We start from the raw sequence: 27,683 nt of genomic DNA, 5'->3' as shown, positions 1-27,683 counted from the left end.
TCCTCTTCGCTGCAGGCAGGCATAGATTCCCAGCCTGCCCATCCTGAAGCGGCTCTAATGAATGAGAGCATCATCATGATTGGCTTGAGCACTGATGAGTTGTGCTCCAGGCCGGACTCGGAGCCTGTGCCTTCGCGCTCCAACCCCAGAAATGCAGCTGTGGTTGGAGAGAGCTTCACTGTGCATGTGGGTTTGGCCAGCCTTCCACATGCACAGTGAAGGCAGTGCCTACCACTCCGCATCCTGCCTGGCCCCGCCCCAAGACTTGACAGAAGAAAAAGAAAACAATAATAAAACAAGTTTTAAACACGTTTTATTTTTCACAGTTTTGAAAGGGCTGACGTGGGAAGGGAACTCTGCTGGTTAACCTACTTGAGTACTAAACAAGCCCCACTCCTGTGGCGAGAGTACATTATTTTTCTGGGTGCAGTTTTTACATACCGGCCAGCAGAAGGAAGTAAATCCCAATTTATCTAATTTGCCATGTTGAATGGCTGCATTATGTGGGTTTAGGGTCAGCTGCATACTGAGAAACCTACCAAACACAGATATTTCTGAAACCTAGACATCCAGGGGAGTCCAGGGTGGTGTTACCTGCATGACCCCGTAAGGTATTTTTTACTAAGAGGGCATTACAAAACTCAAACTTTGGCTGAATACACATATTTTCCTCACATTTCTGAAAGAAACCTGCAGGGTGATAATCCTGCCAAGGCAGTCGCCATATTGTTCTCTCCACTTCAACTAAGTCTGGTAGGTGGACGATTGGCTGTCTGTTTCCAAGGCAACGCCAGCTAGACTGTATCTACTTGTCTGAGCGCTGCGCAGCAGTATATCGCAGCCTGCAGGGGAAAAAAGAAGGGCGGGGTTTCAATCACTCCCGGCGTCCAATCAGAATTTTACTGTCGGCAAAGACCGGGCTGTGGCGTAGCCAGTCAGAGTTTATAAATTGCAGCGTACTGCTGGAAATTGGCATAATTACGGCGAGCGGCTTTCAGTGCAGACTTTCGTTCTGAGACTGTGTCGCTCATTCATTTCGCTTCTCGGATCGCATCCTCGCATCTTTTGGCAGATCTTCAGGAAGCCATTATTTTAAAAACAGAACTTATAACTAGAATCTTCCGGAAATTGAAAACGTGTTTTTTTCCTTCTGGTAAAAATCTAGGTGACGCAGGTTATATAGCGGTGACCCCGCTCTCCTCAATCCGTGTTAACGGTTCATAGACATCGGTACGTCCAGAACTCCATCAACGACCCTCCGGTTGCTTCACGCCCCCACACAGACTCCATTCCCAGCGTATCTCGCCAGCCTCAAGACCGCATCATGAAGACCAAGTTTTCTTCCACCGGCGAGGCGGTGCCCGCTTTGGAGCGTCTGATCTGTGTCGCCGGGGGTCTGGTATCCGGACAGCGACTGGAGACTGAGCCTGATCAGGAGGATATACAGGTCGAAGAGTGTGTGGACCACCGCACCCGCCAGAAGGCCTTCACCTGGTGCCGCGAATTTCTGTCTGGCGCCTGGAAAAAGCTGAGTGAGGAACGATTCATCATCCGCAGTATCAGGTAGGTGGGAGTTGGGCGGTAGGGGTGAGGAAATTAAGTTTTTGTGTGGACCAGGCGCGCAATACCCATTGGACTCACCATGCTTCAGCCCCTCCCCCCCCCCCCCCCCCCCCCCCCCCCTCGTATGTGGCAGCCCGGGATGAGACAGATCCCGGGCACACACAGAGCCGCACCCGAACCTTTCACAGGTCTTTAAAAGACCATTTGAATGTTAATTGGGCCTTGCAGTTGTTTCACCCCTTCTAAGAGCCCCTGCAGCTCCACTCTGCCTACTGATTAAAGGTTCACCCCCCCCCCGACATTTTTTCTTAGCCCCCCCCTGCCCCCCAAAATTTGGCTCTAGTTTCGCCTCTGGACCTATGATAGGCACTTAGTTCAAGCTGGAAAATGTATGTAGTCTTTTTCTGTAGAGGGTTGGTTACCTTATGCATGGCTTGTCTATGCACGGGAGTAAATGCATTCAACTTTTTTTTAATGAAGATTACATGTATGAAGCTTGTCAATGCAATTATTGATGTGGACGATTTTCTTAGTCTTAGTTGAAGGTGTTACAACATAACATTTCAACACACAAAAAAGGATAATTGTCACCCTTCTTGAACTTTGAAAATGGCTAAAAAAACGAATGCATCATCCTTAAGGAGACAGGTCTATTTAGAGAAGAGCAGTAGAGATAACAAGAACGAGGTCGAAAGTTTACACGAAAGGCAATAGTTTGTCAGAGAAGAACCGAAAATGAAACGGCACGAGAAGCAAAACTGTAATAAAAGTAAGGGAAATAAATGAGGATGAGCTTTGGCTAAGTTAGGAAAAGGCTAGAGAAAGAGAAACACTAAAATAAGAAAGATACAACGAGGAATCAGCCTAACAAATGGACTTTGAGTAGCTGATTTTGGGGCTAACGGGAACAATATACAATTAATTTTTTGATACAAATACGCCTTAGAAAACATGGTTGAAAAAGTATACATAGCAAAACAGAATAGGAGAATTTAAAGCATCAGACTCCGAAGAAATGAGTGATGCCTCTTGATAATTTGCAAAGAAATTCAAGGGACCAAAAAGGGTGAAATATGCTTAGAAAATTACTTGAGAGTGAAAAAAATAACGGTGACGTGTAGAAAAGCACCAGATGTAAAATATAAAATGATGCTGGGCACTAGAGAGATTTTGTGGAGTCATCCTTTTTTTTCACCAGCGAACGTCTCTTGTTAGCAATTACCTTTACACTTTTTAGCTTTGCCTCCCGGGTATGTAATGCTAAAACTTTAGGATTAAGGACTATCTATTAAAATGTGGGTTGAAATAAACGAGAAATATAAAACATTGCAGATGAGTGCTAATCCTTATAGAGAAGTTTTCGGAGCGGTGTCAGAGGAGATCCTATGAGAAATCTTTTCCGAAAATGATGCTAAGTACCACCTTTTTATTTCATCACAATGAATGTCTTTAAGCATCGTGTTCATGCCGTATAAAAGTACATTTTCTGAAGCATAGTAGTGTCGTGACAAAACAGTTCGATTATACTCAACGCTTGTAGTTTAAGGTAACCATAATCTTTGCCAAACCCTCACGTTTCTTTATGCCTTCAAGTTAACTACATTATGGGGTCCCCATTCACACTTTAAAGACCACCACTCTTGAAAACCTTAAAGAAAAAAAGAAGTGCCTCAATTTCCTTCAAAGGTAATCAAACACTTGAGTTTGTTGGGGAGTCGGAACAGATCCCTCCTTCAGATTAAAAAAAAGTATGCTAAAGGTTCAAATTAGGCAAACGTTCAAACCATGTAAGTAGTCCCCAGGTTTCTTGTTGGAGTGAATAGGTCTAGCAGTTGTATGCATTTTAGGGAAATGCATGGAACACTTTCATCTCAAGGAAAACTGAATATTACACGTCAATTAGGAACGGAGGGGAATGAGATTAGTTTTAAGAAGGGGCTTTGGTTGGTGCTTGCAGGATAGACAAGATAATTCCAAACACTGCCACTAAGGCATACTTCAACAAGCATTGGCATAGCCAATAGGTCTCGCCTTTGGGACCTTATAAGTATTTAGTTATGCAGCAGGTCCCAAAGGCGAGACCTATTGGCTATGCCACGGGTACTCATAGTACGACCCGCTGGCCACCAGCGGCCCAGCAAACCTTCCTTGGCGGGCCGTGGACTTTGCAGACATCTTACCTGTGTTTACATTTTTTTTTTAAAGTGTCCGCAAACACTGCCGGTTGCAGCAGCACGACTGAGAGACTATGCTCTGTGGGGGCAGGGCGATTCCAGCCATAGTCTGAGTGGAGATGCAGGGGCGCTAAGCAGAGGTGAAATACAACGAAGCCTCGTTAACAAGCGAATGGTCTTTTAAAGACCTGTGAAGTACTGGGGTGTGGCTGTGTATGTGCCTGGGAGACACACGCAGGGTGAGGTGACAGAGGGAGGGAAACAGAGGGGGGGAGGGAGTGTGACCGACAGAGGGAGGGTGACAGACAGAGGGAGGAGGACGACAGACACAGGGAGGAGGGCGACAGACAGAGGGAGGAGGGCGACAGACAGAGGGAGGAGGGCGACAGACAGAGGGAGGAGGGCGACAGACAGAGGGAGGAGGGCGACAGACAGAGGGAGGAGGGCGACAGACAGAGGAAGGTGGGCGACAGACAGAGGAAGGTGGGCGACAGACCGAGGGAGGTGGGCGACAGACCGAGGGAGGTGGGCAACAGACCGAGGGAGGTGGGCGACAGACCGAGGGAGGACAGACCGAGGGAGGAGGGCGACAGACCGAGGGAGGAGGGCGACAGAGGGAGGAGGGCGACAGACAGAGGGAGGAGGGCGACAGACAGAGGGAGGAGGGCGACAGACAGAGTGAGGAGGGCGACAGACAGAGTGAGGAGGGCGACAGACAGAGTGAGGAGGGCGACAGACAGAGGGAGGAGGACGACAGACAGAGGGAGGAGGACGACAGACAGAGGGAGGAGGGCGACAGACAGAGGGAGGAGGGTGACAGACAGACAGACAGTGGGAGGGAGACAGGCAAACAGACAGTGGGAGGGAGACAGACAGACAGACAGTGGGAGGGAGACAGACAGACAGTGGGAGGGAGACAGACAGAGGGAGGGAGACAGGGAGGGAGGAAGGGAGACAGAGAGACAGACAGAGGGAGGGAGACAGACAGACAGACAGAGTGAGGAGGGCGACAGACAGAGGGAGGAGGGCGACAGACAGAGGGAGGAGGGCGACAGACAGACAGAGGGAGGAGGGCGACAGACAGACAGAGGGAGGAGGGCGACAGACAGACAGTGGGAGGGAGACAGACAGACAGTGGGAGGGAGACAGACAGACAGTGGGAGGGAGACAGACAGACAGTGGGAGGGAGACAGACAGACAGTGGGAGGGAGACAGACAGACAGAAAGTGGGAGGGAGACAGACAGAGGGAAGGAGGGAGACAGAGGGAGGGAGAGAGACAGACAGACAGTGGGAGGGCGACAGACAGACAGTGGGAGGGCGACAGACAATGGGAGGGCGACAGACAGAGGGAGGAGGGCGACAGACAGAGGGAGGAGGGCGACAGACAGAGGGAGGAGGGCAACAGACAGGGAGGAGGGCGACAGACAGAGGGAGGAGTGCGACAGACAGAGGGAGACAGAGGGACGGAGGGAGACAAATAGACAGTGGGAGGAGGGCGACAGAGGGAGGAGGGCGACAGACAGAGTGAGGAGGGCGACAGAAAGACAGATAGAGGGAGGGAGCCAGACAGAGGGAGGGAGAGGGAGGGAGGGAGGGAGACAGACAGAGGGAGTAAGACAGACGGAGGGAGTGAGACAGACGAAGGGAGTGAGACAGACGAAGGGAGTGAGACAGACGAAGGGAGTGAGACAGACGGAGGGAGTGAGACAGACGGAGGGAGACAGACAGACGGAGGAAGACAGACAGACGGAGGGAGACAGACAGACGGAGGGAGACAGACAGACGGAGGGAGACAGACAGACGGAGGTAGACAGACAGACGGAGGGAGACAGACAGACTGAGGGAGGGAGACAGACAGACTGAGGGAGGGAGACAGACAGACAGTGGGAGGGAGACTGACAGACAGTGGGAGGGAGACTGACAGACAGTGGGAGGGAGACTGACAGACAGTGGGAGGGAGACTGACAGACAGTGGGAGGGAGACTGACAGACAGTGGGAGGGAGACAGACAGAGGGTGGGCGACAGACAGAGGGTGGGAGACAGACAGACAGTGGGTGGGAGACAGACAGACAGTGGGTGGGAGACAGACAGACAGTGGGTGGGAGACAGACAGACAGTGGGAGGGAGACAGACAGACAGTGGGAGGGAGACAGACAGACAGTGGGAGGGAGACAGACAGAGGGAGGGAGGGAGACAGAGAGACAGACAGTGGGAGGGCGACAGACAGAGGGAGAAGGGAGACAGACAGAGGGAGGAGGGCGACAGACAGAGGGAGGAGGGCGACAGAAAGACCGACCGACAGAGGGAGGCAGACAGACAGAGAGAAACAGAAAGACAGGGGGAGGGAGACAGACAGGGGGAGGGAGACAGACAGGGGAGGGAGGGAGGCAGGGAAGGGAGGGAGACAGACAGTGGGAGTGAGACAGACAGTGGGAGACAGACAGACAGTGGGAGACAGACAGACAGTGGGAGACAGACAGACAGTGGGAGACAGACAGACAGACAGTGGGAGACAGACAGACAGTGGGAGGGAGACAGACAGACAGTGGGAGGGAGACAGACAGAGGGAGGGAGGGAGACAGAGACAGACGGAGGGAGTGAGACAGACGGAGGGAGTGAGACAGACAGACGGAGGGAGTGAGACAGACGGAGGGAGTGAGACAGACGGAGGGAGACAGACAGACGGAGGGAGACAGACAGACGGAGGAAGACAGACAGACAGACAGACGGAGGGAGATAGACAGACGGAGGAAGACAGACAGACAGACAGACAGACGGAGGGAGACAGACAGACGGAGGGAGACAGACAGACGGAGGGAGACAGACAGACAGAGGGAGACAGACAGACGGAGGGAGACAGACAGACGGAGGGAGACAGACAGACGGAGGGAGACAGACAGACGGAGGGAGACAGACAGACAGACGGAGGTAGACAGACAGACGGAGGGAGACAGACAGACAGTGGGAGGGAGACTGACAGACAGTGGGAGGGAGACTGACAGACAGTGGGAGGGAGACTGACAGACAGTGGGAGGGCGACAGACAGTGGGAGGGAGACTGACAGTGGGAGGGAGACTGACAGACAGTGGGAGGGAGACTGACAGACAGAGGGAGGGAGACTGACAGACAGTGGGAGGGAGGGAGACAGAGGGAGGCAGGGCGACAGACAGTGGGAGGGCGACAGACAGTGGGAGGGCGACAGACAGAGGGTGACAGACAGACAGTGGGTGGGAGACAGACAGACAGTGGGAGGGAGACAGACAGACAGTGGGAGGGAGACAGAGAGACAGACAGTGGGAGGGCGACAGACAGAGGGAGGAGGGCGACAGACAGAGGGAGGAGGGCGACAGACAGAGGGAGGAGGGCGACAGACAGAGGGAGGAGGGCGACAGACAGAGGGAGGAGGGCGACAGAAAGACCGACCGACAGAGGGAGGCAGACAGACAGAGAGAAACAGAAAGACAGGGGGAGGGAGACAGACAGGGGGAGGGAGACAGACAGGGGAGGGAGGGAGACTGGGGAGGGAGGGAGACTGGGGAGGGAGGGAGACTGGGGAGGGAGGGAGACAGACAGTGGGAGTGAGACAGACAGACAGTGGGAGACAGACAGACAGTGGGAGGGAGACAGACAGACAGTGGGAGGGAGACAGACAGAGGGAGGGAGACAGAGGGAGACAGAGACAGACAGTGGGAGGGCGACAGACAGAGGGAGGAGGGCGACAGACAGAGGGAGGAGGGCAACAGACAGGGAGGAGGGCGACAGACAGAGGGAGGAGTGCGACAGACAGAGGGAGACAGAGGGAGGGAGACAAATGGACAGTGGGAGGAGGGCGACAGAGGGAGGAGGGTGACAGAAAGACAGAGGGAGGGAGCCAGACAGAGAGAGGGAGGGAGACAGAGGGAGGGAGGGAGGGAGGGAGACAGACGGAGGGAGGGAGTGAGACAGACGGAGGGAGTGAGACAGACGGAGGGAGACAGACAGACGGAGACAGACAGAGGGAGACAGACAGACGGAGGGAGACAGACAGACGGAGGGAGACAGACAGACGGAGGGAGACAGACAGACGGAGGGAGACAGACAGACGGAGGGAGACAGACTGACGGAGGGAGACAGACTGACGGAGGGAGACAGACTGACGGAGGGAGACAGACTGACGGACAGAGGGAGGGAGACAGAGGGAGGCAGGCAGACAGAGAGACAGACAGTGGGAGGGCGACAGACAGAGGGAGGAGGGCGACAGACAGAGGGAGGAGGGCGACAGACAGAGGGAGGAGGGCGACAGACAGAGGGAGGAGGGCGACAGACAGAAGGAGGAGGGCGACAGACAGAAGGAGGAGGGCGACAGACAGAGGGAGGAGGGCGACAGACCGAGGGAGGAGGGCGACAGAAAGACCGACCGACAGAGGGAGGGAGACAGACAGAGAGAATGACAGACAGACAATGGGAGAGACAGACAGACGGAGGGAGACAGACAGTGGGAGGGAGACAGACAGTGGGAGGGAGACAGACAGTGGGAGGGAGACAGACAGTGGGAGGGAGACAGACAGTGGGAGGGAGACAGACAGTGGGAGGGAGACAGACAGACAATGGGAGGGAGACAGACAGACAGTGGGAGGGAGACAGACAGACAGTGGGAGGGAGACAGACAGACAATGGGAGGGAGACAGACAGACAGTGGGAGGGAGACAGACAGACAGTGGGAGGGAGACAGACAGACAGTGGGAGGGAGACAGACAGACAGTGGGAGGGAGACAGACAGACAGTGGGAGGGAGACAGACAGAGAGAGGGAGGGAGACAGAGGGAGGGAGACAGACAGAGGGAGTGAGACAGACGGAGAGAGACAGACAGACAGACGGAGGGAGACAGACAGACAGACAGACGGAGGGAGACAGACAGACGGAGGGAGACAGACAGACAGACGGAGGGAGACAGACAGACAGACAGACGGAGGGAGACAGACGGAGGGAGACAGACAGACAGACGGAGGGAGACAGACAGACAGACGGAGGGAGACAGACAGACAGACGGAGGGCGACAGACAGACAGTGGGAGGGCGACAGACAGACAGTGGGAGGGCGACAGACAGACAGTGCGAGGGCAACAGACAGACAGTGGGAGGGCGACAGACAGACAGTGGGAGGGCGACAGACAGACAGTGGGAGGAGGGCGACAGACAGAGGGAGGGAGTGAGACAGACAGAGGGAGTGAGACAGACCGAGGGAGTGAGACAGACGGAGGGAGTGAGACAGACGGAGGGAGACAGACAGACGGAGACAGACAGACAGAGGGAGACAGACAGACGGAGGGAGACAGACAGACGGAGGGAGACAGACGGAGGGAGACAGACAGACAGATGGAGGGAGACAGACTGACGGAGGGAGACAGACTGACGGACAGAGGGAGGGAGACAGGGAGGGAGGCAGGCAGACAGAGAGACAGACAGTGGGAGGGCGACAGACAGAGGGAGGAGGGCGACAGACAGAGGGAGGAGGGCGACAGACAGAGGGAGGAGGGCGACAGACAGAGGGAGGAGGGCGACAGACAGAGGGAGGAGGGCGACAGACAGAGGGAGGAGGGCGACAGAGGGAGGAGGGCGACAGACAGAGGGAGGAGGGCGACAGACAGAGGGAGGAGGGAGACAGACAGGGGGAGGGAGACAGACAGACAGACAGAGTGAGGAGGGCGACAGACAGAGTGAGGAGGGCGACAGACAGAGGGAGGAGGGCGACAGACAGAGTGAGGAGGGCGACAGACAGAGTGAGGAGGGCGACAGACAGAGTGAGGAGGGCGACAGACAGAGTGAGGAGGGCGACAGACAGAGTGAGGAGGGCGACAGACAGAGTGAGGAGGGCGACAGACAGAGTGAGGAGGGCGACAGACAGAGTGAGGAGGGCGACAGACAGAGTGAGGAGGGCGACAGACAGAGTGAGGAGGGCGACAGACAGAGTGAGGAGGGCGACAGACAGAGTGAGGAGGGCGACAGACAGAGTGAGGAGGGCGACAGACAGAGTGAGGAGGGCGACAGACAGAGGGAGGAGGGCGACAGACAGACAGACAGTGGGAGGGAGACAGACAAACAGACAGTGGGAGGGAGACAGACAGACAGACAGTGGGGGGGAGACAGACAGACAGTGGGAGGGAGACAGGGAGGGAGGAAGGGAGACAGAGAGACAGACAGAGGGAGGGAGACAGACAGACAGACAGACAGAGTGAGGAGGGCGACAGACAGAGGGAGGAGGGCGACAGACAGAGGGAGGAGGGCGACAGACAGACAGAGGGAGGAGGGCGACAGACAGACAGAGGGAGGAGGGCGACAGACAGACAGTGGGAGGGAGACAGACAGACAGTGGGAGGGAGACAGACAGACAGTGGGAGGGAGACAGACAGACAGTGGGAGGGAGACAGACAGACAGAAAGTGGGAGGGAGACAGACAGACAGAGGGAGGGAGACAGACAGAGGGAAGGAGTGAGACAGAGGGAGGGAGAGAGACAGACAGACAGTGGGAGGGCGACAGACAGACAGTGGGAGGGCGACAGACAATGGGAGGACGACAGACAGAGGGAGGAGGGCGACAGACAGAGGGAGGAGGGCGACAGACAGAGGGAGGAGGGCAACAGACAGGGAGGAGGGCGACAGACAGAGGGAGGAGTGCGACAGACAGAGGGAGACAGAGGGACGGAGGGAGACAAATAGACAGTGGGAGGAGGGCGACAGAGGGAGGAGGGCGACAGACAGAGTGAGGAGGGCAACAGAAAGACAGATAGAGGGAGGGAGCCAGACAGAGGGAGGGAGAGGGAGGGAGGGAGGGAGACAGACAGAGGGAGTAAGACAGACGGAGGGAGTGAGACAGACGAAGGGAGTGAGACAGACGAAGGGAGTGAGACAGACGAAGGGAGTGAGACAGACGAAGGGAGTGAGACAGACGGAGGGAGTGAGACAGACGGAGGGAGACAGACAGACGGAGGAAGACAGACAGACGGAGGAAGACAGACAGACGGAGGAAGACAGACAGACGGAGGGAGACAGACAGACGGAGACAGACAGACAGACGGAGGGAGACAGACAGACGGAGGGAGACAGACAGACGGAGGGAGACAGACAGACGGAGGGAGACAGACAGACAGAGGGAGGGAGACAGACAGACAGTGGGAGGGAGACTGACAGACAGTGGGAGGGAGACTGACAGACAGTGGGAGGGAGACAGACAGAGGGTGGGCGACAGACAGAGGGTGGGAGACAGACAGTGGGTGGGAGACAGACAGACAGTGGGTGGGAGACAGACAGACAGTGGGTGGGAGACAGACAGACAGTGGGAGGGAGACAGACAGACAGTGGGAGGGAGACAGACAGAGGGAGGGAGGGAGACAGAGAGACAGACAGTGGGAGGGCGACAGACAGAGGGAGGAGGGCGACAGACAGAGGGAGGAGGGCGACAGACAGAGGGAGGAGGGCGACAGAAAGACCGACCGACAGAGGGAGGCAGACAGACAGAGAGAAACAGAAAGACAGGGGGAGGGAGACAGACAGGGGGAGGGAGACAGACAGGGGAGGGAGGGAGGCAGGGAAGGGAGGGAGACAGACAGTGGGAGTGAGACAGACAGTGGGAGTGAGACAGACAGTGGGAGACAGACAGACAGTGGGAGACAGACAGACAGTGGGAGACAGACAGACAGTGGGAGACAGACAGACAGTGGGAGACAGACAGACAGACATTGGGAGACAGACAGACAGTGGGAGGGAGACAGACAGACAGTGGGAGGGAGACAGACAGAGGGAGGGAGGGAGACAGAGACAGACGGAGGGAGTGAGACAGACGGAGGGAGTGAGACAGACGGAGGGAGTGAGACAGACAGACGGAGGGAGTGAGACAGACGGAGGGAGTGAGACAGACGGAGGGAGTGAGACAGACGGAGGGAGACAGACAGACGGAGGAAGACAGACAGACGGAGGAAGACAGACAGACAGACAGACGGAGGGAGACAGACAGACGGAGGGAGACAGACAGACAGACAGACGGAGGAAGACAGACAGACAGACGGAGGGAGACAGACAGACGGAGGGAGACAGACAGACGGAGGGAGACAGACAGACGGAGGGAGACAGACAGACGGAGGGAGACAGACAGACAGACGGAGGGAGACAGACAGACGGAGGGAGACAGACAGACAGTGGGAGGGTGACAGACAGACAGTGGGAGGGAGACTGACAGACAGTGGGAGGGAGACTGACAGACAGTGGGGGGGAGACTGACAGACAGTGGGGGGGAGACTGACAGACAGTGGGAGGGCGACAGACAGTGGGAGGGCGACAGACAGTGGGAGGGAGACTGACAGTGGGAGGGAGACTGACAGACAGTGGGAGGGAGACTGACAGACAGAGGGAGGGAGACTGACAGACAGTGGGAGGGAGGGAGACAGAGGGAGGCAGGGCGACAGACAGTGGGAGGGCGACAGACAGTGGGAGGGCGACAGACAGAGGGTGACAGACAGACAGTGGGTGGGAGACAGACAGACAGTGGGAGGGAGACAGACAGACAGTGGGAGGGAGACAGAGACAGACAGTGGGAGGGCGACAGACAGAGGGAGGAGGGCGACAGACAGAGGGAGGAGGGCGACAGACAGAGGGAGGAGGGCGACAGACAGAGGGAGGAGGGCGACAGACAGAGGGAGGAGGGCGACAGAAAGACCGACCGACAGAGGGAGGCAGACAGACAGAGAGAAACAGAAAGACAGGGGGAGGGAGACAGACAGGGGGAGGGAGACAGACAGGGGAGGGAGGGAGACTGGGGAGGGAGGGAGACTGGGGAGGGAGGGAGACAGACAGTGGGAGTGAGACAGACAGACAGTGGGAGACAGACAGACAGTGGGAGGGAGACAGACAGACAGTGGGAGGGAGACAGACAGACAGTGGGAGGGAGACAGACAGACAGAGGGAGGGAGACAGAGGGAGGGAGGGAGACAGAGACAGACAGTGGGAGGGCGACAGACAGAGGGAGGAGGGCGACAGACAGAGGGAGGAGTGCGACAGACAGAGGGAGGAGGGCAACAGACAGGGAGGAGGGCGACAGACAGAGGGAGGAGTGCGACAGACAGAGGGAGACAGAGGGAGGGAGACAAATAGACAGTGGGAGGAGGGCGACAGAGGGAGGAGGGCGACAGAAAGACAGAGGGAGGGAGCCAGACAGAGAGAGGGAGGGAGACAGAGGGAGGGAGGGAGGGAGACAGACGGAGGGAGGGAGTGAGACAGACGGAGGGAGTGAGACAGACGGAGGGAGCCAGACAGACGGAGACAGACAGAGGGAGACAGACAGACGGAGGGAGACAGACAGACGGAGGGAGACAGACAGACGGAGGGAGACAGACAGACGGAGGGAGACAGACTGACGGAGGGAGACAGACTGACGGACAGAGGGAGGGAGACAGAGGGAGGCAGGCAGACAGAGAGACAGACAGTGGGAGGGCGACAGACAGAGGGAGGAGGGCGACAGACAGAGGGAGGAGGGCGACAGACAGAGGGAGGAGGGCGACAGACAGAAGGAGGAGGGCGACAGACAGAAGGAGGAGGGCGACAGACAGAGGGAGGAGGGCGACAGACCGAGGGAGGAGGGCGACAGAAAGACCGACCGACAGAGGGAGGGAGACAGACAGAGAGAATGACAGACAGACAATGGGAGAGACAGACAGACGGAGGGAGACAGACAGTGGGAGGGAGACAGACAGTGGGAGGGAGACAGACAGTGGGAGGGAGACAGACAGACAATGGGAGACAGACAGACAGTGGGAGGGAGACAGACAGACAGTGGGAGGGAGACAGACAGACAGTGGGAGGGAGACAGACAGACAATGGGAGGGAGACAGACAGACAGTGGGAGGGAGACAGACAGACAGTGGGAGGGAGACAGACAGAGAGAGGGAGGGAGACAGAGGGAGGGAGACAGACAGAGGGAGTGAGACAGACGGAGAGAGACAGACAGACAGACGGAGGGAGACAGACAGACAGACGGAGGGAGACAGACAGACAGACGGAGGGAGACAGACAGACAGACGGAGGGAGACAGACAGACAGACGGAGGGAGACAGACAGACAGACAGACGGAGGGCGACAGACAGACAGTGGGAGGGCGACAGACAGACAGTGGGAGGGCAACAGACAGACAGTGGGAGGGCGACAGACAGACAGTGGGAGGGCGACAGACAGACCGTGGGAGGAGGGCGACAGACAGAGGGAGGGAGTGAGACAGACAGAGGGAGTGAGACAGACGGAGGGAGTGAGACAGACGGAGGGAGTGAGACAGACGGAGGGAGACAGACAGGCGGAGGGAGACAGACAGAGGGAGACAGACAGACAGAGGGAGACAGACAGACGGAGGGAGACAGACAGACGGAGGGAGACAGACAGACGGAGGGAGACAGACGGAGGGAGACAGACAGACAGATGGAGGGAGACAGACTGACGGAGGGAGACAGACTGACGGACAGAGGGAGGGAGACAGGGAGGGAGGCAGGCAGACAGAGAGACAGACAGTGGGAGGGCGACAGACAGAGGGAGGAGGGCGACAGACAGAGGGAGGAGGGCGACAGACAGAGGGAGGAGGGCGACAGACAGAGGGAGGAGGGCGACAGACAGAGGGAGGAGGGCGACAGACAGAGGGAGGAGGGCGACAGACCGAGGGAGGAGGGCGACAGAAAGACCGACCGACAGAGGGAGGGAGACAGACAGAGAGAATGACAGACAGACCATGGGAGAGACAGACAGACGGAGGGAGACAGACAGTGGGAGGGAGACAGACGGAGGGAGACAGACAGACAATGGGAGGGAGACAGACAGACAATGGGCGGGAGACAGACAGACAGTGGGAGGGAGACAGACAGACAATGGGAGGGAGACAGACAGACAGTGGGAGGGAGACAGACAGACAGTGGGAGGGAGACAGACAGAGAGAGGGAGGGAGACAGAGGGAGGGAGGGAGACAGACAGAGGGAGTGAGACAGACGGAGAGAGACAGACAGACAGAGGGAGACAGACAGAGGGAGACAGACAGACAGACGGAGGGAGACAGACAGACGGAGGGAGACAGACAGACGGAGGGAGACAGACAGACAGACGGAGGGAGACAGGCAGACAGACAGACAGACAGACGGAGGCAGACAGACAGACAGACGGAGGGAGACAGACAGACAGACGGAGGGAGACAGACAGACGGAGGGAGACAGACAGACGGAGGGAGACAGACAGACAGACGGAGGGAGACAGACAGACAGACGGAGGGAGACAGACAGACAGACGGAGGGAGACAGACAGACAGACGGAGGGAGACAGACAGACAGACGGAGGGAGACAGACAGACAGACAGACAGACAGACGGAGGGAGACAGACAGACAGACAGACGGAGGGAGACAGACCGACGGAGGGCGACAGACAGACAGTGGGAGGGCGACAGACAGACAGTGGGAGGGCGACAGACAGACAGTGGGAGGGCAACAGACAGACAGTGGGAGGGCGACAGACAGAGGGAGGAGGGCGACAGACAGAGGGAGGAGGGCGACAGACAGAGGGAGGGAGACAGACAGGCGGAGGGAGACAGACAGGCGGAGGGAGACAGACAGACAGGCGGAGGGAGACAGACAGGCGGAGGGAGACAGACAGGCGGAGGGAGACAGACAGGCGGAGGGAGACAGACAGACAGAGGGAGACAGACAGACAGAGGGAGACAGACAGACAGACGGAGGGAGACAGACAGACAGACGGAGGGAGACAGACAGACAGACGGAGGGAGACAGACAGACAATGGGAGGGAGACAGACAGACAATGGGAGGGAGACAGACAGACAATGGGAGGGAGACAGACAGACAGTGGGAGGGAGACAGACAGACAGTGGGAGGGAGACAGACGGAGGGAGACAGACAGACAATGGGAGGGAGACAGACAGACAATGGGAGGGAGACAGACAGACAGTGGGAGGGAGACAGACAGACAATGGGAGGGAGACAGACAGACAGTGGGAGGGAGACAGACAGACAGTGGGAGGGAGACAGACAGAGAGAGGGAGGGAGACAGAGGGAGGGAGACAGACAGAGGGAGTGAGACAGACGGAGAGAGACAGACAGACAGAGGGAGACAGACAGACAGACGGAGGGAGACAGACAGACAGACAGACACAGGGAGACAGACAGACAGACGGAGGGAGACAGACAGACAGACGGAGGGAGACAGACAGACAGACGGAGGGAGACAGACAGACAGACAGACGGAGGGCGACAGACAGACAGTGGGAGGGCGACAGACAGACAGTGGGAGGGCGACAGACAGACAGTGGGAGGGCAACAGACAGACAGTGGGAGGGCGACAGACAGACAGTGGGAGGGCGACAGACAGACCGTGGGAGGAGGGCGACAGACAGAGGGAGGGAGTGAGACAGACAGAGGGAGTGAGACAGACGGAGGGAGTGAGACAGACGGAGGGAGTGAGACAGACGGAGGGAGACAGACAGGCGGAGGGAGACAGACAGAGGGAGACAGACAGACAGAGGGAGACAGACAGACGGAGGGAGACAGACAGACGGAGGGAGACAGACAGACGGAGGGAGACAGACGGAGGGAGACAGACAGACAGATGGAGGGAGACAGACTGACGGAGGGAGACAGACTGACGGACAGAGGGAGGGAGACAGGGAGGGAGGCAGGCAGACAGAGAGACAGACAGTGGGAGGGCGACAGACAGAGGGAGGAGGGCGACAGACAGAGGGAGGAGGGCGACAGACAGAGGGAGGAGGGCGACAGACAGAGGGAGGAGGGCGACAGACAGAGGGAGGAGGGCGACAGACAGAGGGAGGAGGGCGACAGACAGAGGGAGGAGGGCGACAGACCGAGGGAGGAGGGCGACAGAAAGACCGACCGACAGAGGGAGGGAGACAGACAGAGAGAATGACAGACAGACCATGGGAGAGACAGACAGACGGAGGGAGACAGACAGTGGGAGGGAGACAGACGGAGGGAGACAGACAGACAATGGGAGGGAGACAGACAGACAATGGGCGGGAGACAGACAGACAGTGGGAGGGAGACAGACAGACAATGGGAGGGAGACAGACAGACAGTGGGAGGGAGACAGACAGACAGTGGGAGGGAGACAGACAGAGAGAGGGAGGGAGACAGAGGGAGGGAGGGAGACAGACAGAGGGAGTGAGACAGACGGAGAGAGACAGACAGACAGAGGGAGACAGACAGAGGGAGACAGACAGACAGACGGAGGGAGACAGACAGACGGAGGGAGACAGACAGACAGACGGAGGGAGACAGACAGACGGAGGGAGACAGGCAGACAGACAGACAGACGGAGGGAGACAGACAGACAGACGGAGGGAGACAGACAGACGGAGGGAGACAGACAGACAGACGGAGGGAGACAGACAGACAGACGGAGGGAGACAGACAGACAGACGGAGGGAGACAGACAGACAGACGGAGGGAGACAGACAGACAGACGGAGGGAGACAGACAGACAGACAGACAGACGGAGGGAGACAGACAGACAGACAGACGGAGGGAGACAGACCGACGGAGGGCGACAGACAGACAGTGGGAGGGCGACAGACAGACAGTGGGAGGGCGACAGACAGACAGTGGGAGGGCGACAGACAGACAGTGGGAGGGCAACAGACAGACAGTGGGAGGGCGACAGACAGAGGGAGGAGGGCGACAGACAGAGGGAGGAGGGCGACAGACAGAGGGAGGGAGACAGACAGGCGGAGGGAGACAGACAGGCGGAGGGAGACAGACAGACAGGCGGAGGGAGACAGACAGGCGGAGGGAGACAGACAGGCGGAGGGAGACAGACAGGCGGAGGGAGACAGACAGACAGAGGGAGACAGACAGACAGAGGGAGACAGACAGACAGACGGAGGGAGACAGACAGACGGAGGGAGACAGACAGACAGACGGAGGGAGACAGACAGACAGACGGAGGGAGACAGACAGACAATGGGAGGGAGACAGACAGACAATGGGAGGGAGACAGACAGACAATGGGAGGGAGACAGACAGACAGTGGGAGGGAGACAGACAGACAGTGGGAGGGAGACAGACGGAGGGAGACAGACAGACAATGGGAGGGAGACAGACAGACAATGGGAGGGAGACAGACAGACAGTGGGAGGGAGACAGACAGACAATGGGAGGGAGACAGACAGACAGTGGGAGGGAGACAGACAGACAGTGGGAGGGAGACAGACAGAGAGAGGGAGGGAGACAGAGGGAGGGAGGGAGACAGACAGAGGGAGTGAGACAGACGGAGAGAGACAGACAGACAGAGGGAGACAGACAGACAGAGGGAGACAGACAGACAGAGGGAGACAGACAGACAGAGGGAGACAGACAGACAGACGGAGGGAGACAGACAGACGGAGGGAGACAGGCAGACAGACAGACAGACAGACGGAGGCAGACAGACAGACAGACAGACGGAGGGAGACAGACAGACGGAGGGAGACAGACAGACGGAGGGAGACAGACAGACAGACGGAGGGAGACAGACAGACAGACGGAGGGAGACAGACAGACGGAGGGAGACAGACAGACGGAGGGAGACAGACAGACAGACAGACAGACGGAGGGAGACAGACAGACAGACAGACGGAGGGAGACAGACCGACGGAGGGAGACAGACAGACAGTGGGAGGGCGACAGACAGACAGTGGGAGGGCGACAGACAGACAGTGGGAGGGCAACAGACAGACAGTGGGAGGGCGACAGACAGAGGGACGAGGGCGACAGACAGAGGGAGGAGGGCGACAGACAGAGGGAGGGAGACAGACAGGCGGAGGGAGACAGACAGGCGGAGGGAGACAGACAGACAGGCGGAGGGAGACAGACAGGCGGAGGGAGACAGACAGGCGGAGGGAGACAGACAGGCGGAGGGAGACAGACAGGCGGAGGGAGACAGACAGACAGAGGGAGACAGACAGACAGAGGGAGACAGACAGACAGACGGAGGGAGACAGACAGACAGACGGAGGGAGACAGACAGACAGACGGAGGGAGACAGACAGACAGACAGACAGACGGAGGGAGACAGACAGACAGACAGACGGAGGGAGACAGACCGACGGAGGGAGACAGACAGACAGTGGGAGGGCGACAGACAGACAGTGGGAGGGCGACAGACAGACAGTGGGAGGGCAACAGACAGACAGTGGGAGGGCGACAGACAGATAGTGGAAGGAGGGCGACAGACAGAGGGAGGAGGGCGACAGACAGAGGGAGGAGGGCGACAGACAGAGGGAGGGAGACAGACAGGCGGAGGGAGACAGACAGGCGGAGGGAGACAGACAGGCGGAGGGAGACAGACAGGCGGAGGGAGACAGACAGGCGGAGGGAGACAGACAGGCGGAGGGAGACAGACAGGCGGAGGGAGACAGACAGGCGGAGGGAGACAGACAGACAGAGGGAGACAGACAGACAGAGGGAGACAGACAGACCGAGGGAGACAGACAGACAGAGGGAGACAGACAGACAGAGGGAGACAGATAGACAGAGGGAGGGAGAATGACAGACAGAGGTAGGGAGACAGACAGAGGTAGGGAGACAGACAGAGGTAGGGAGACAGACAGACAGAGGGAGACAGACAGACAGAGGGAGACAGACAGACAGAGGGAGACAGACAGACCGTGTGATGGAGGGAGGGAGACAGAGGGCGGGAGACGGAGGGAGGGAGACAGAGTGTGGGAGACAGACAGGGAGGAAGGGGGAAAGAGGGAGGGAGACAGACAGAGAGGGGGTAGGCAAGGGGGACAGAGGGACGTAGACAGACAGAGGGACATAGACAGACAGAGGGACGTAGACAGACAGAGGGTGACAGACAGAGGGTGACAGACAGGGAGGGAGACAGCTAGACAGAGGGAGGGAGACAGATAGATAGAGGGAGGGAGACAGACATAGGGAGGGAGGCAGACGGAGGGAGACAGAGGGAGGGAGTGAGACTGACTGACAGAGGGAGGCAGACAGAAGTAGACGGAGGGAGACACGGAGGGAGACAGAGGGAGATGGAGGGACGGAGGGAGACGGAGGTAGACTGAGAGAGACACGGTGGGAGACGGAGGTAGACAGGGAGACTGAGGGAGGTAGACAGGGAGAGAGAGAGGGAGGGAGAGAGACAGAGAGGGAGAGAGACCGAGAGAGAGGGAGGGAGAGAGACAGGGAGGGAGACAGAGAGAGAGGGAGAGAGAGGGAGAGAGACAGAGAGGGAGCTTGGGGCAGGGAAGGCTTGAGGGCAGAGAGGTCTTGGGCCACCCAAGGCTTGGGGTCAGAGAGGGCTCTCTGAGAAGCTCTCCCAAGGGGGGTGCGTTGGGCGGTTTGCAAATGAGCAGCAGGCACGAGGGGTGTAAAGCCTATGCTGTTGTGCATTGTACATGTGCGGTTAACGGGTGACCTTGGCCAGATGTGTACACAGATGAGTATTATCTGCATGTTCCAATAACATGCCACACTTTGGAATTGCGTGCGTGCGAGGCTCTGCAGTGCGAGTAATCTAACATTGTTAGATGTTTCACAGGACGAAGGTGTGACAGCTTTGCATCTGTTTGCACAAAGCTCTTCAACACCTAGTGTAATGAAACGATGTAAAGTTTTTTAGTTCAGAGTTTTTCTTTTTCTTTTACAATTTTAAATCCGTTCTAAAGTATGTGGCGTGAAGACTTGTGATATTTTGTGTGTTTTACTTTTTTTTTTTACCTGCGTTGGTGAGTAGACCAGCAACTAGCGCTGAAGAAGGACCTCCAGGCACAAGTTGGGCCATTTGTGAACTAGTGTTTTGTGCCAGTGATCTAGGCTAAGCACAAGAAAGGGCAGTGTTTGTGAGCAGAGAGTCTAAAAGTGCCTTGTGCTTGGAAGTGCAAGCTGTGCGAGTAGGGTGCGTGTTAGGGTTTGATGTATGTACTGGGACAATGTGTACTACATTGTGCGAGACTCACTGTGCCGGACATCACAGACAGTGAAGTGCATGCATTAGGAAAAGAGGAAGACGGGCAAAGTAGCAGCTGTTTTCAAGCACTTGTGCTGGCTGCAGGAGCGAGCAGGGGCGTGCAGGAGGGAGCAGAGGCGTGCGGGCCATTTGTTTTCAATTCGCACGCGCGCCGCTGCTAGCTCCCGCAAGGTGGATCCCAGCACAAGTACGAGTGCGTGAAAAGAGCTGACCGATTCCTAAAGGTCTCTACTAGGGAAGCACTACGCTCTAGGCGAGACCTAAAAAGGCTTCAACCTGTTCCTCTTGTGTCTAGATTTACACAACCAACTGAGAGCACATTGGACACAATCTGCTGTCTCGGCCAGTGAATTGCAGGACGTAGTACTAAAACAGACCTATGCCTTGGTCTCTAAATGACCCAATTTTATGGAGCGTGCACCTTAACTAAACCCCACTACAACTATTTTCTAGGAAGAATGCTCTGAGTAACAAGCCAAAATAAATGCTTGGTTGAAAATGGCCACAAGACAGTAGTTTTATGTATACGGTCTGTCAAAGAGAGTTACAAAGAAAGCACATAAAACCACATCAACACCAAATATCCGCGAAGTGAGAGTAAGGTACTCAAACAATTTATGGAAAGGGCTTAATGACTATTGTTTCTGTAGCCTATTTCATTAGAAGTGAGGTTCACTGTTTAGGGTCTAGTCTGTCAATTCTAGATTCGTTCATATTCTTCCTACACAGGTTATGCACATAACAAATGTCCAGTATATATTTTGACTTCCGGCAATGGCATATGTAGCAGAATTGCTAATATCCCTTTTTTCCCTGACAGAGGAGGCCTCAGCAATGTGCTATATCTTTGCTCTTTGCCAGACACAGAAAAGACTGTTGCTGATGAGCCACATTGTGTTCTCCTGCGACTGTATGGTGCAATCCTCCAGGTGAGTGCGCATGACCGTACTGATTTGTTTTTATAAGCTTCCACATCTCTGTAGTGTGGGGCTTGCAAATGGTCTAAAAAAAGGGTAAGTGTACCTAATAACGCTTAGTTCCAGTTCGGAAACTGATGGTGTTGGTTCAAGACATCTGTTTGAATGAGTATCATTTTCAGTTAAAGTGTTGGGAAATGCTTAAGTTTCTAGAAGTCTGCATGTAAATCGAGAAGGGCCAAGAGTTATTCAAAATGCAACCTATCAAGACCAAGACTTGAACATAATGGTTAAGAGGAAATATGAAAACAAGTACAAAGCACACCTTTTTTTTATTTACCCTCTTTAAATACTTCCGTCACTTGTACATTTAGAGTTTTCATAAAGTCTTGTTCTGTTTCGTTTCCTTTGATCAATTAGTGATCTATTGTTCTACTCCATAAGTGATTGTCGTAGCCAGTATGTCGACATGTTTGAATACGTTTTCTCCTCAGTAAGATCATGTCAGTCAGTAACATTACCTATAACGTTTCCTGACTGGTTTAAAAAGGCACAGATGCTTTGTACCTGTGAGCTGTTTACTTTTTGTTTTTTTAAATTGTATTACATTACAGTGCAAATTGTTTAATGAAATTCAGTGCAATTTTAATGATGGCCCACTCAAATTGTAATGGCCCGTGGAAAAGAGAAAATTGTAAAGTATATTACAGAACAAGTTGCCCCTATATAGACTTTGCAGAATGCTGCTGTTAAATTTAAAGAAAAAACCTATTGTATGTCTTTTCGGTTGGCAGTGTAGATTCTTAAATATCATTTTACAATAAATAGAATTAAATGAATGCCACACTTGCTACAATTCCATTTTGGAACGCACACCTCCCTACCTTATACTGGTTGGGGTAATGTTGACTCACTGAACTATGAATTAGGTTTTAAATGGAAACTGGACTGTATCTCGCACCAGTTACAGATCCTTACAAATCAAATTTAAGATTGTGGGCTACAATACATTAAATTAGTACTTTAGGTAGTCTCTGAGCCACAAGTATTTGGTTTAAAAATTTTGGACTGCTTACTCTTTACTCAGGATCACCTATTTCCCACAATCCGCCTTGCTCTTTACTTCCCCCTGGTACGCAGTTTGTGATATAACCCTCATGAGACCAAACTAAATAATGCTAGCCACATTACCATAGAACTGCAGGTCATTTTTAAAATGTATTAAAATGTGTTTTAACATTTCACATTTTGTTGCAACTTCATCAGATTAAGGTCAGCTATACTTTGATTTGTCTGCACTATTACATAGGCATAAAGGCTGTGGTCAATGTCCTGGAAGGATTGTAATATTTATGAAGTGTTAGGCAAGAACAAAAGTAATTAACAGTGCATTTCTTATATCCACAAAAATGTATGGTAATATTTTCATGAGAAAATGTATGATACTCAGGAATTTGTCACTATCGTACCTTCTTTCTCACAACCAGCCTCATCTATAATCTGAGTAATCAATTTAAATATGTATCAAAGCATCCTTTACAAAATTGATATGCAAATTTTAAGTTCCTCTCCAGTATTAACATGAAACCGCCATGGAAAAGCTGGTGGGGATTGGATTTGGGTGCCCGTTGCAGGCCCCCCTTGTGTTGGGGGAGGTGGGTGTGCACTGGGGGGGTACCTAGGGTACCGTCCTACATTTCCCTGCACCAGGTGGAAGGCACCACGTAGTGCCTGTCGCGTAGTGCAGGGAAACGCACAACATGCATATTTAGCATTGCAGAGGGTGCTGCAACCAGCAGCACCCGCCACAATTTTAACCATGCATGATGCACCATCACAGTACCTGGAATTCTCTCCCCACCCACCTCCGCCTTACACAGAACCACCTCTCCTTCAGAAAACAACTCAAAACTTGGCTATATGATAAGTAGCGAACTCCCCCCCCCCCCCCCCCCCTCAAGCGCCTTGAGACCCTCTGGGTGAGTAGTGCGCTATACAATTTTTGACTTGACTTGACCGTAGCTGTCTCATTGTAATCAGACGTGCGGGACCGCTGCCTGGCGGGCCGTCACAGTCCCTGCATCTATGAGCCATCGTAATGAGCCCCTAAGTTATTGGCATATTGCACATTTTGCCAGTAGTGTGGCCTCGGAGAGCTGTTGGTTTCTACTGATGTTAAAAATCCAATCCAGAGTTCTTTCAGGTGAAGGCATAGGAAACCAGACTAAAGGGACCCTGCCATGGAAACCGGGCCCCCTACTACTGATATACACTGCGTATTGAAGTGAGTTTCTTTTTAGAAGCAGATTACCGTTTCAGTTGATTTTCTGATGCCCTGATGTTGAAATGGAAGTTTGCATATTAATCTGATAGCTCAAGGAACTTTATCTCAAAAGGAACAAGTATACCACATCAACGTGCTAAAGTCAAAGGCTGTTCTTTTAGATCTCAAACCTTTGCGGCCAGCTATTCCATTGGAGATACTCCTAATTTAGTCATTGAGCAGAACAACAAAATGTGCTATGTTAACAAAGGGAGAGGCCTCAAGGCAAGGACCTTCTCTACGGAGAATGGTGAACAATCCTTTGCTTCTGAATTGACCCCTACCTTCGCTGTAATCCTACTTTTGTAGGAGGAGAATGTAAAAGCAGATGTGTTGTCCAGAAATCTCATGGTAGAACTTCACTGATCTGGCAGTGGTTTACCCCTGAAATAGATCCCTCATTTGTATGGCAGGAAAACACAACATGGTATGACATCCATATATCCAAAACCGACCTCATAGGAGTAGCTCACCCCTTTGCTCAGCTGTTGAAAAACTTTTTTTCTGGAAATCTCCCTTGTGTACTTATGAAACAGAGCCTACGGTGTGGAGTATCCTCCTAATATCCTCCTAATACCAGACGGGTCATCCCTGTGGTGGCATGTAGATTTACTTCTGATGAATACATCCATGTGAGATTCCTGTGCAGACTGAATACCCTGGGCAAAAAAACAGCAGAAGCTTTCACCCCCAGTCTTAGTTGCTGAGTTTGACCATAAGGTATCACTAATCTGACCCTGTCAGGCCATGCTGTGTATGAATATTCAAGTGGTGAAGTGGCTAACTTCAAGATCCTCTGAGCTTTTAAAATGAATATGCTAGTCTGGTGCGGATACAAACCTATTGATTGAAGGACCTGTCTGAAAGAGACATTACTGCGATACTTCCCTCTTTACCTTCTCGTTTCCTGTATAAAATGTCAGTAGGTGGTCACTGCAGCTTGCAAAATGATCATTTAGAAGGTCTGAAGATGCTTTCTCAATGACAGAACTTTCTTACCCAGGAAATAAATGTAGTTTTGTAGATCGAATGGCCTTTTCTTTGAACCGATACGCAGATTTGACCTTCATCGTCTGTTTTGTAAGGTATTATTAGTTGCCATTTCATTAACTAGATGGCTGAGCAAAATATTGGATTGTTTCCATAAGCCTTATGATGAATTGCATAACAATGCAGTTTGCTTATGAACGCATTCTTCATTTCTCCCAACTCTTATTTTTTTACTTTTATCTGAACCAAGTTGTTTCTCTTCCTTATGTTATCTGCGAAGATGTTGCTTCATACACTGGATGTATAAAAGCCCTTTGGTACCAATACAGAAACAAAAAAATATAAAGAGCTCTATTAGAAAATCTAAAGAACTCTTTCTTAATAATGGAATTATCAGTCCTAGCGTAGGTAGGTATAAACAATCCATTCCCAGTTGGATGCTGCCATGGAATGCTGCATTTGGCCATGCGGTGAAGAGGTGCCTCTCGGGCACTTCTATAGCTAACACCTCAATAAGTAAAGCAGCTACTAATGTTTTTAATGCTTTTATCAATTCAATTTGCACATGGCCACTTGAAGAGGAGTCTATTGATTTGCCATATATTCGTTAATGGATTCTGACACTTTGCTAGGCCTAAGTCACAAACGGTTAGCTTTATGATTAGTTTTATTGTTCCTTCATTTTTAGGGCATAAACTTGCTGTTTTTTTTTTAAGGTAATTTCCTAGAAGGAAACGTTGCATGTTACAAGCATATTTATTGAATTCATGTAGATTCACCATAATTTCCAGTTAACTGAGTCCAACTACCCTCTGGACCATTGGAACAGAGTTTTGTTTTAAAGCGAGTGCCAAATGCAACTTTGGTGAAGGGGATGCCTTTCTGGTACAATTGTTTTTTTTTTTTTGTTGCTTCTTTTCTTCCAATCCAAGTTGTTTTTGTTCTTAATAAACATCTGAGTTTTTATTTAACTTTACAAAATACCATCAGATCACCGGTGCAAAAATCTTGAAAAAACCTGAGGATGGATATAATGACCTGAAAACAGATATGATCTCCTTGGGGGAAGTTTACAAGTTATAAAAAGCTAAATTAAACCACCCAACTGCTCCTTCTTACAGCATGTAGGCCATAAATGTAGATTCCGGATCAAAGGCAGAGATTAGGAAGAAGCAATAAAGTAAACAAATGGCCACCAAATCTACAACATTGGGCAATATGTTTGGAACCTTAACCTAGATTATGACGTCATGTAGAGTTTTAGTTTTTGACAGGCACAGTAGGTCTGAGAAATTTCAGATACACTGCAGCAGCCTCCTGTGTGGTTAGTGAGTCCTGTTAATTTACTGCGACTCTGAACCGAGCTGTAAACATGAAAGCGGTGATAATTGCAGAATAGAACTTGCTGGTGTCCTGGAACCTTTTTCGGATTGCACCCAAGACCAGGAACTTCAGCTCTTTCATGTTTCTACAAGTGCACACACTCACTTTCAAATCACTGATTTGTATCACACTCAGTAGCATGGCTATCATAGCTCTCAACTGCCCTTTCTTAATGGCCATTCTTTTGACTCCGGCATTTGTGTGTAAGGTTTGGTGGAAAATTAGGATTTCCAAACTTGTCTTCCTGTAATGCCAAAATTCCTTTTCACCATACAGCATTAGGAGTATTCCTCGGAGGAACAACTCCTGACATGTAATGACACCAAACAAACTGTTCAGTCCTTCGAACACCACCACCAAATCCCAGGGAAAGGGTTTTGTTTGAGGTTTAGTTAAGCTTCATCTGGTTTCCAGAAACCAAAACCATTGGTAGCAGTGATTCCTGTTTTTGGGTTTGGTGCAGCTGTGTCTCATACGGAAATAGCCCATTCCTGCAACAGTTATTCATAATTAATGAGGCAAGTAGAGTAGTTGATAAATGGATTACTGAGGCACTGAATGCGGTTGCCCCATGGCCATCCAGGGCCCCCTGCAGACGTACGAAATCTGCACCTTGGTTTAATGATGCCTTAAGGATGGCTAAGCAATCCTGCAAACGCTTAGAACTTAAATGGAGGACAGACTTTTCCGAGATAAACAAGGCGACCTACAAGAGAAATTTAAAACACTATCACTCCCTGATCAAGAAGCCATGGACTGCATTTTACAATGATATAATTGAGCTAGCAGATAATTCCACCAAATAACTTTTTGCTATTCTCAAGGACCTATAATCTCTAGAGAGAACAGTGGCTCCAGCCTCCAGTTCGCAGGAGTCATGAAATGAAATTGCCGACTTTTTTTGCCGCAAAGGTATCAAAAATCTGACGCCTTCCCGGCTGAGGCTTGCAATGGCACTGAGTGCCTAGCCACACTGAGAACCGGAGTGGGGGGAGAACTGTCTGTCAGAATTTTCCCTTCCCTATCTAGAAGATCTGGGAAAGATAGCTTTAAGCATTAAATCAGGCTCCCAGTCAGACCCTACCACGCCTAAAGTCATCAGCATAGGGCTAGAGAGCATAATTTCCTGTGTGCAGCAGCTCTTAGAAACCTCCTTTCAAACTGGGAGGTTACCCGACACATGGAAGCAAGCTATTCTCCCCCTGAAAAAAAAACCCTCAGCAGACATGAACCTACATGAGAACCTGAGACCTGTCTCACTGCTCCCTTATTTTTCAAAAATAGCAGAAAAGGTGGCTAACACACAACTGGTGGGTCACATCAACCAACACAACCTTTTCCACCGTCCCA

At 53.4% G+C, this 27,683-nt stretch overlaps 1 protein-coding gene across 1 annotated transcript in view; it reads left to right on the top strand.

Annotated features, from left to right (window-relative positions):
* Positions 1–969: 969 nt before the first annotated feature.
* Positions 970–27,683, top strand: part of LOC147733253 (choline kinase alpha-like) — a 137,069-nt gene continuing 110,355 nt past the window's right edge. The window contains exons 1-2 of the mRNA XM_086957815.1: positions 970–1,563; positions 21,541–21,649. Of these exons, the coding sequence (XP_086813941.1) occupies positions 1,325–1,563; positions 21,541–21,649 (348 nt within the window). The 5' untranslated portion in view covers positions 970–1,324. The remainder of the gene's footprint in view (positions 1,564–21,540; positions 21,650–27,683) is intronic.

The sequence above is a fragment of the Lissotriton vulgaris genome, chromosome 2_1 (assembly GCF_964263255.1).
Source record: "Lissotriton vulgaris chromosome 2_1, aLisVul1.2, whole genome shotgun sequence".
Lineage (NCBI taxonomy): Eukaryota > Metazoa > Chordata > Amphibia > Caudata > Salamandridae > Lissotriton > Lissotriton vulgaris.
The sequence above is the reverse complement of the archived record's forward strand: the minus strand, read 5'-3'. Positions and strand labels throughout refer to the sequence as shown.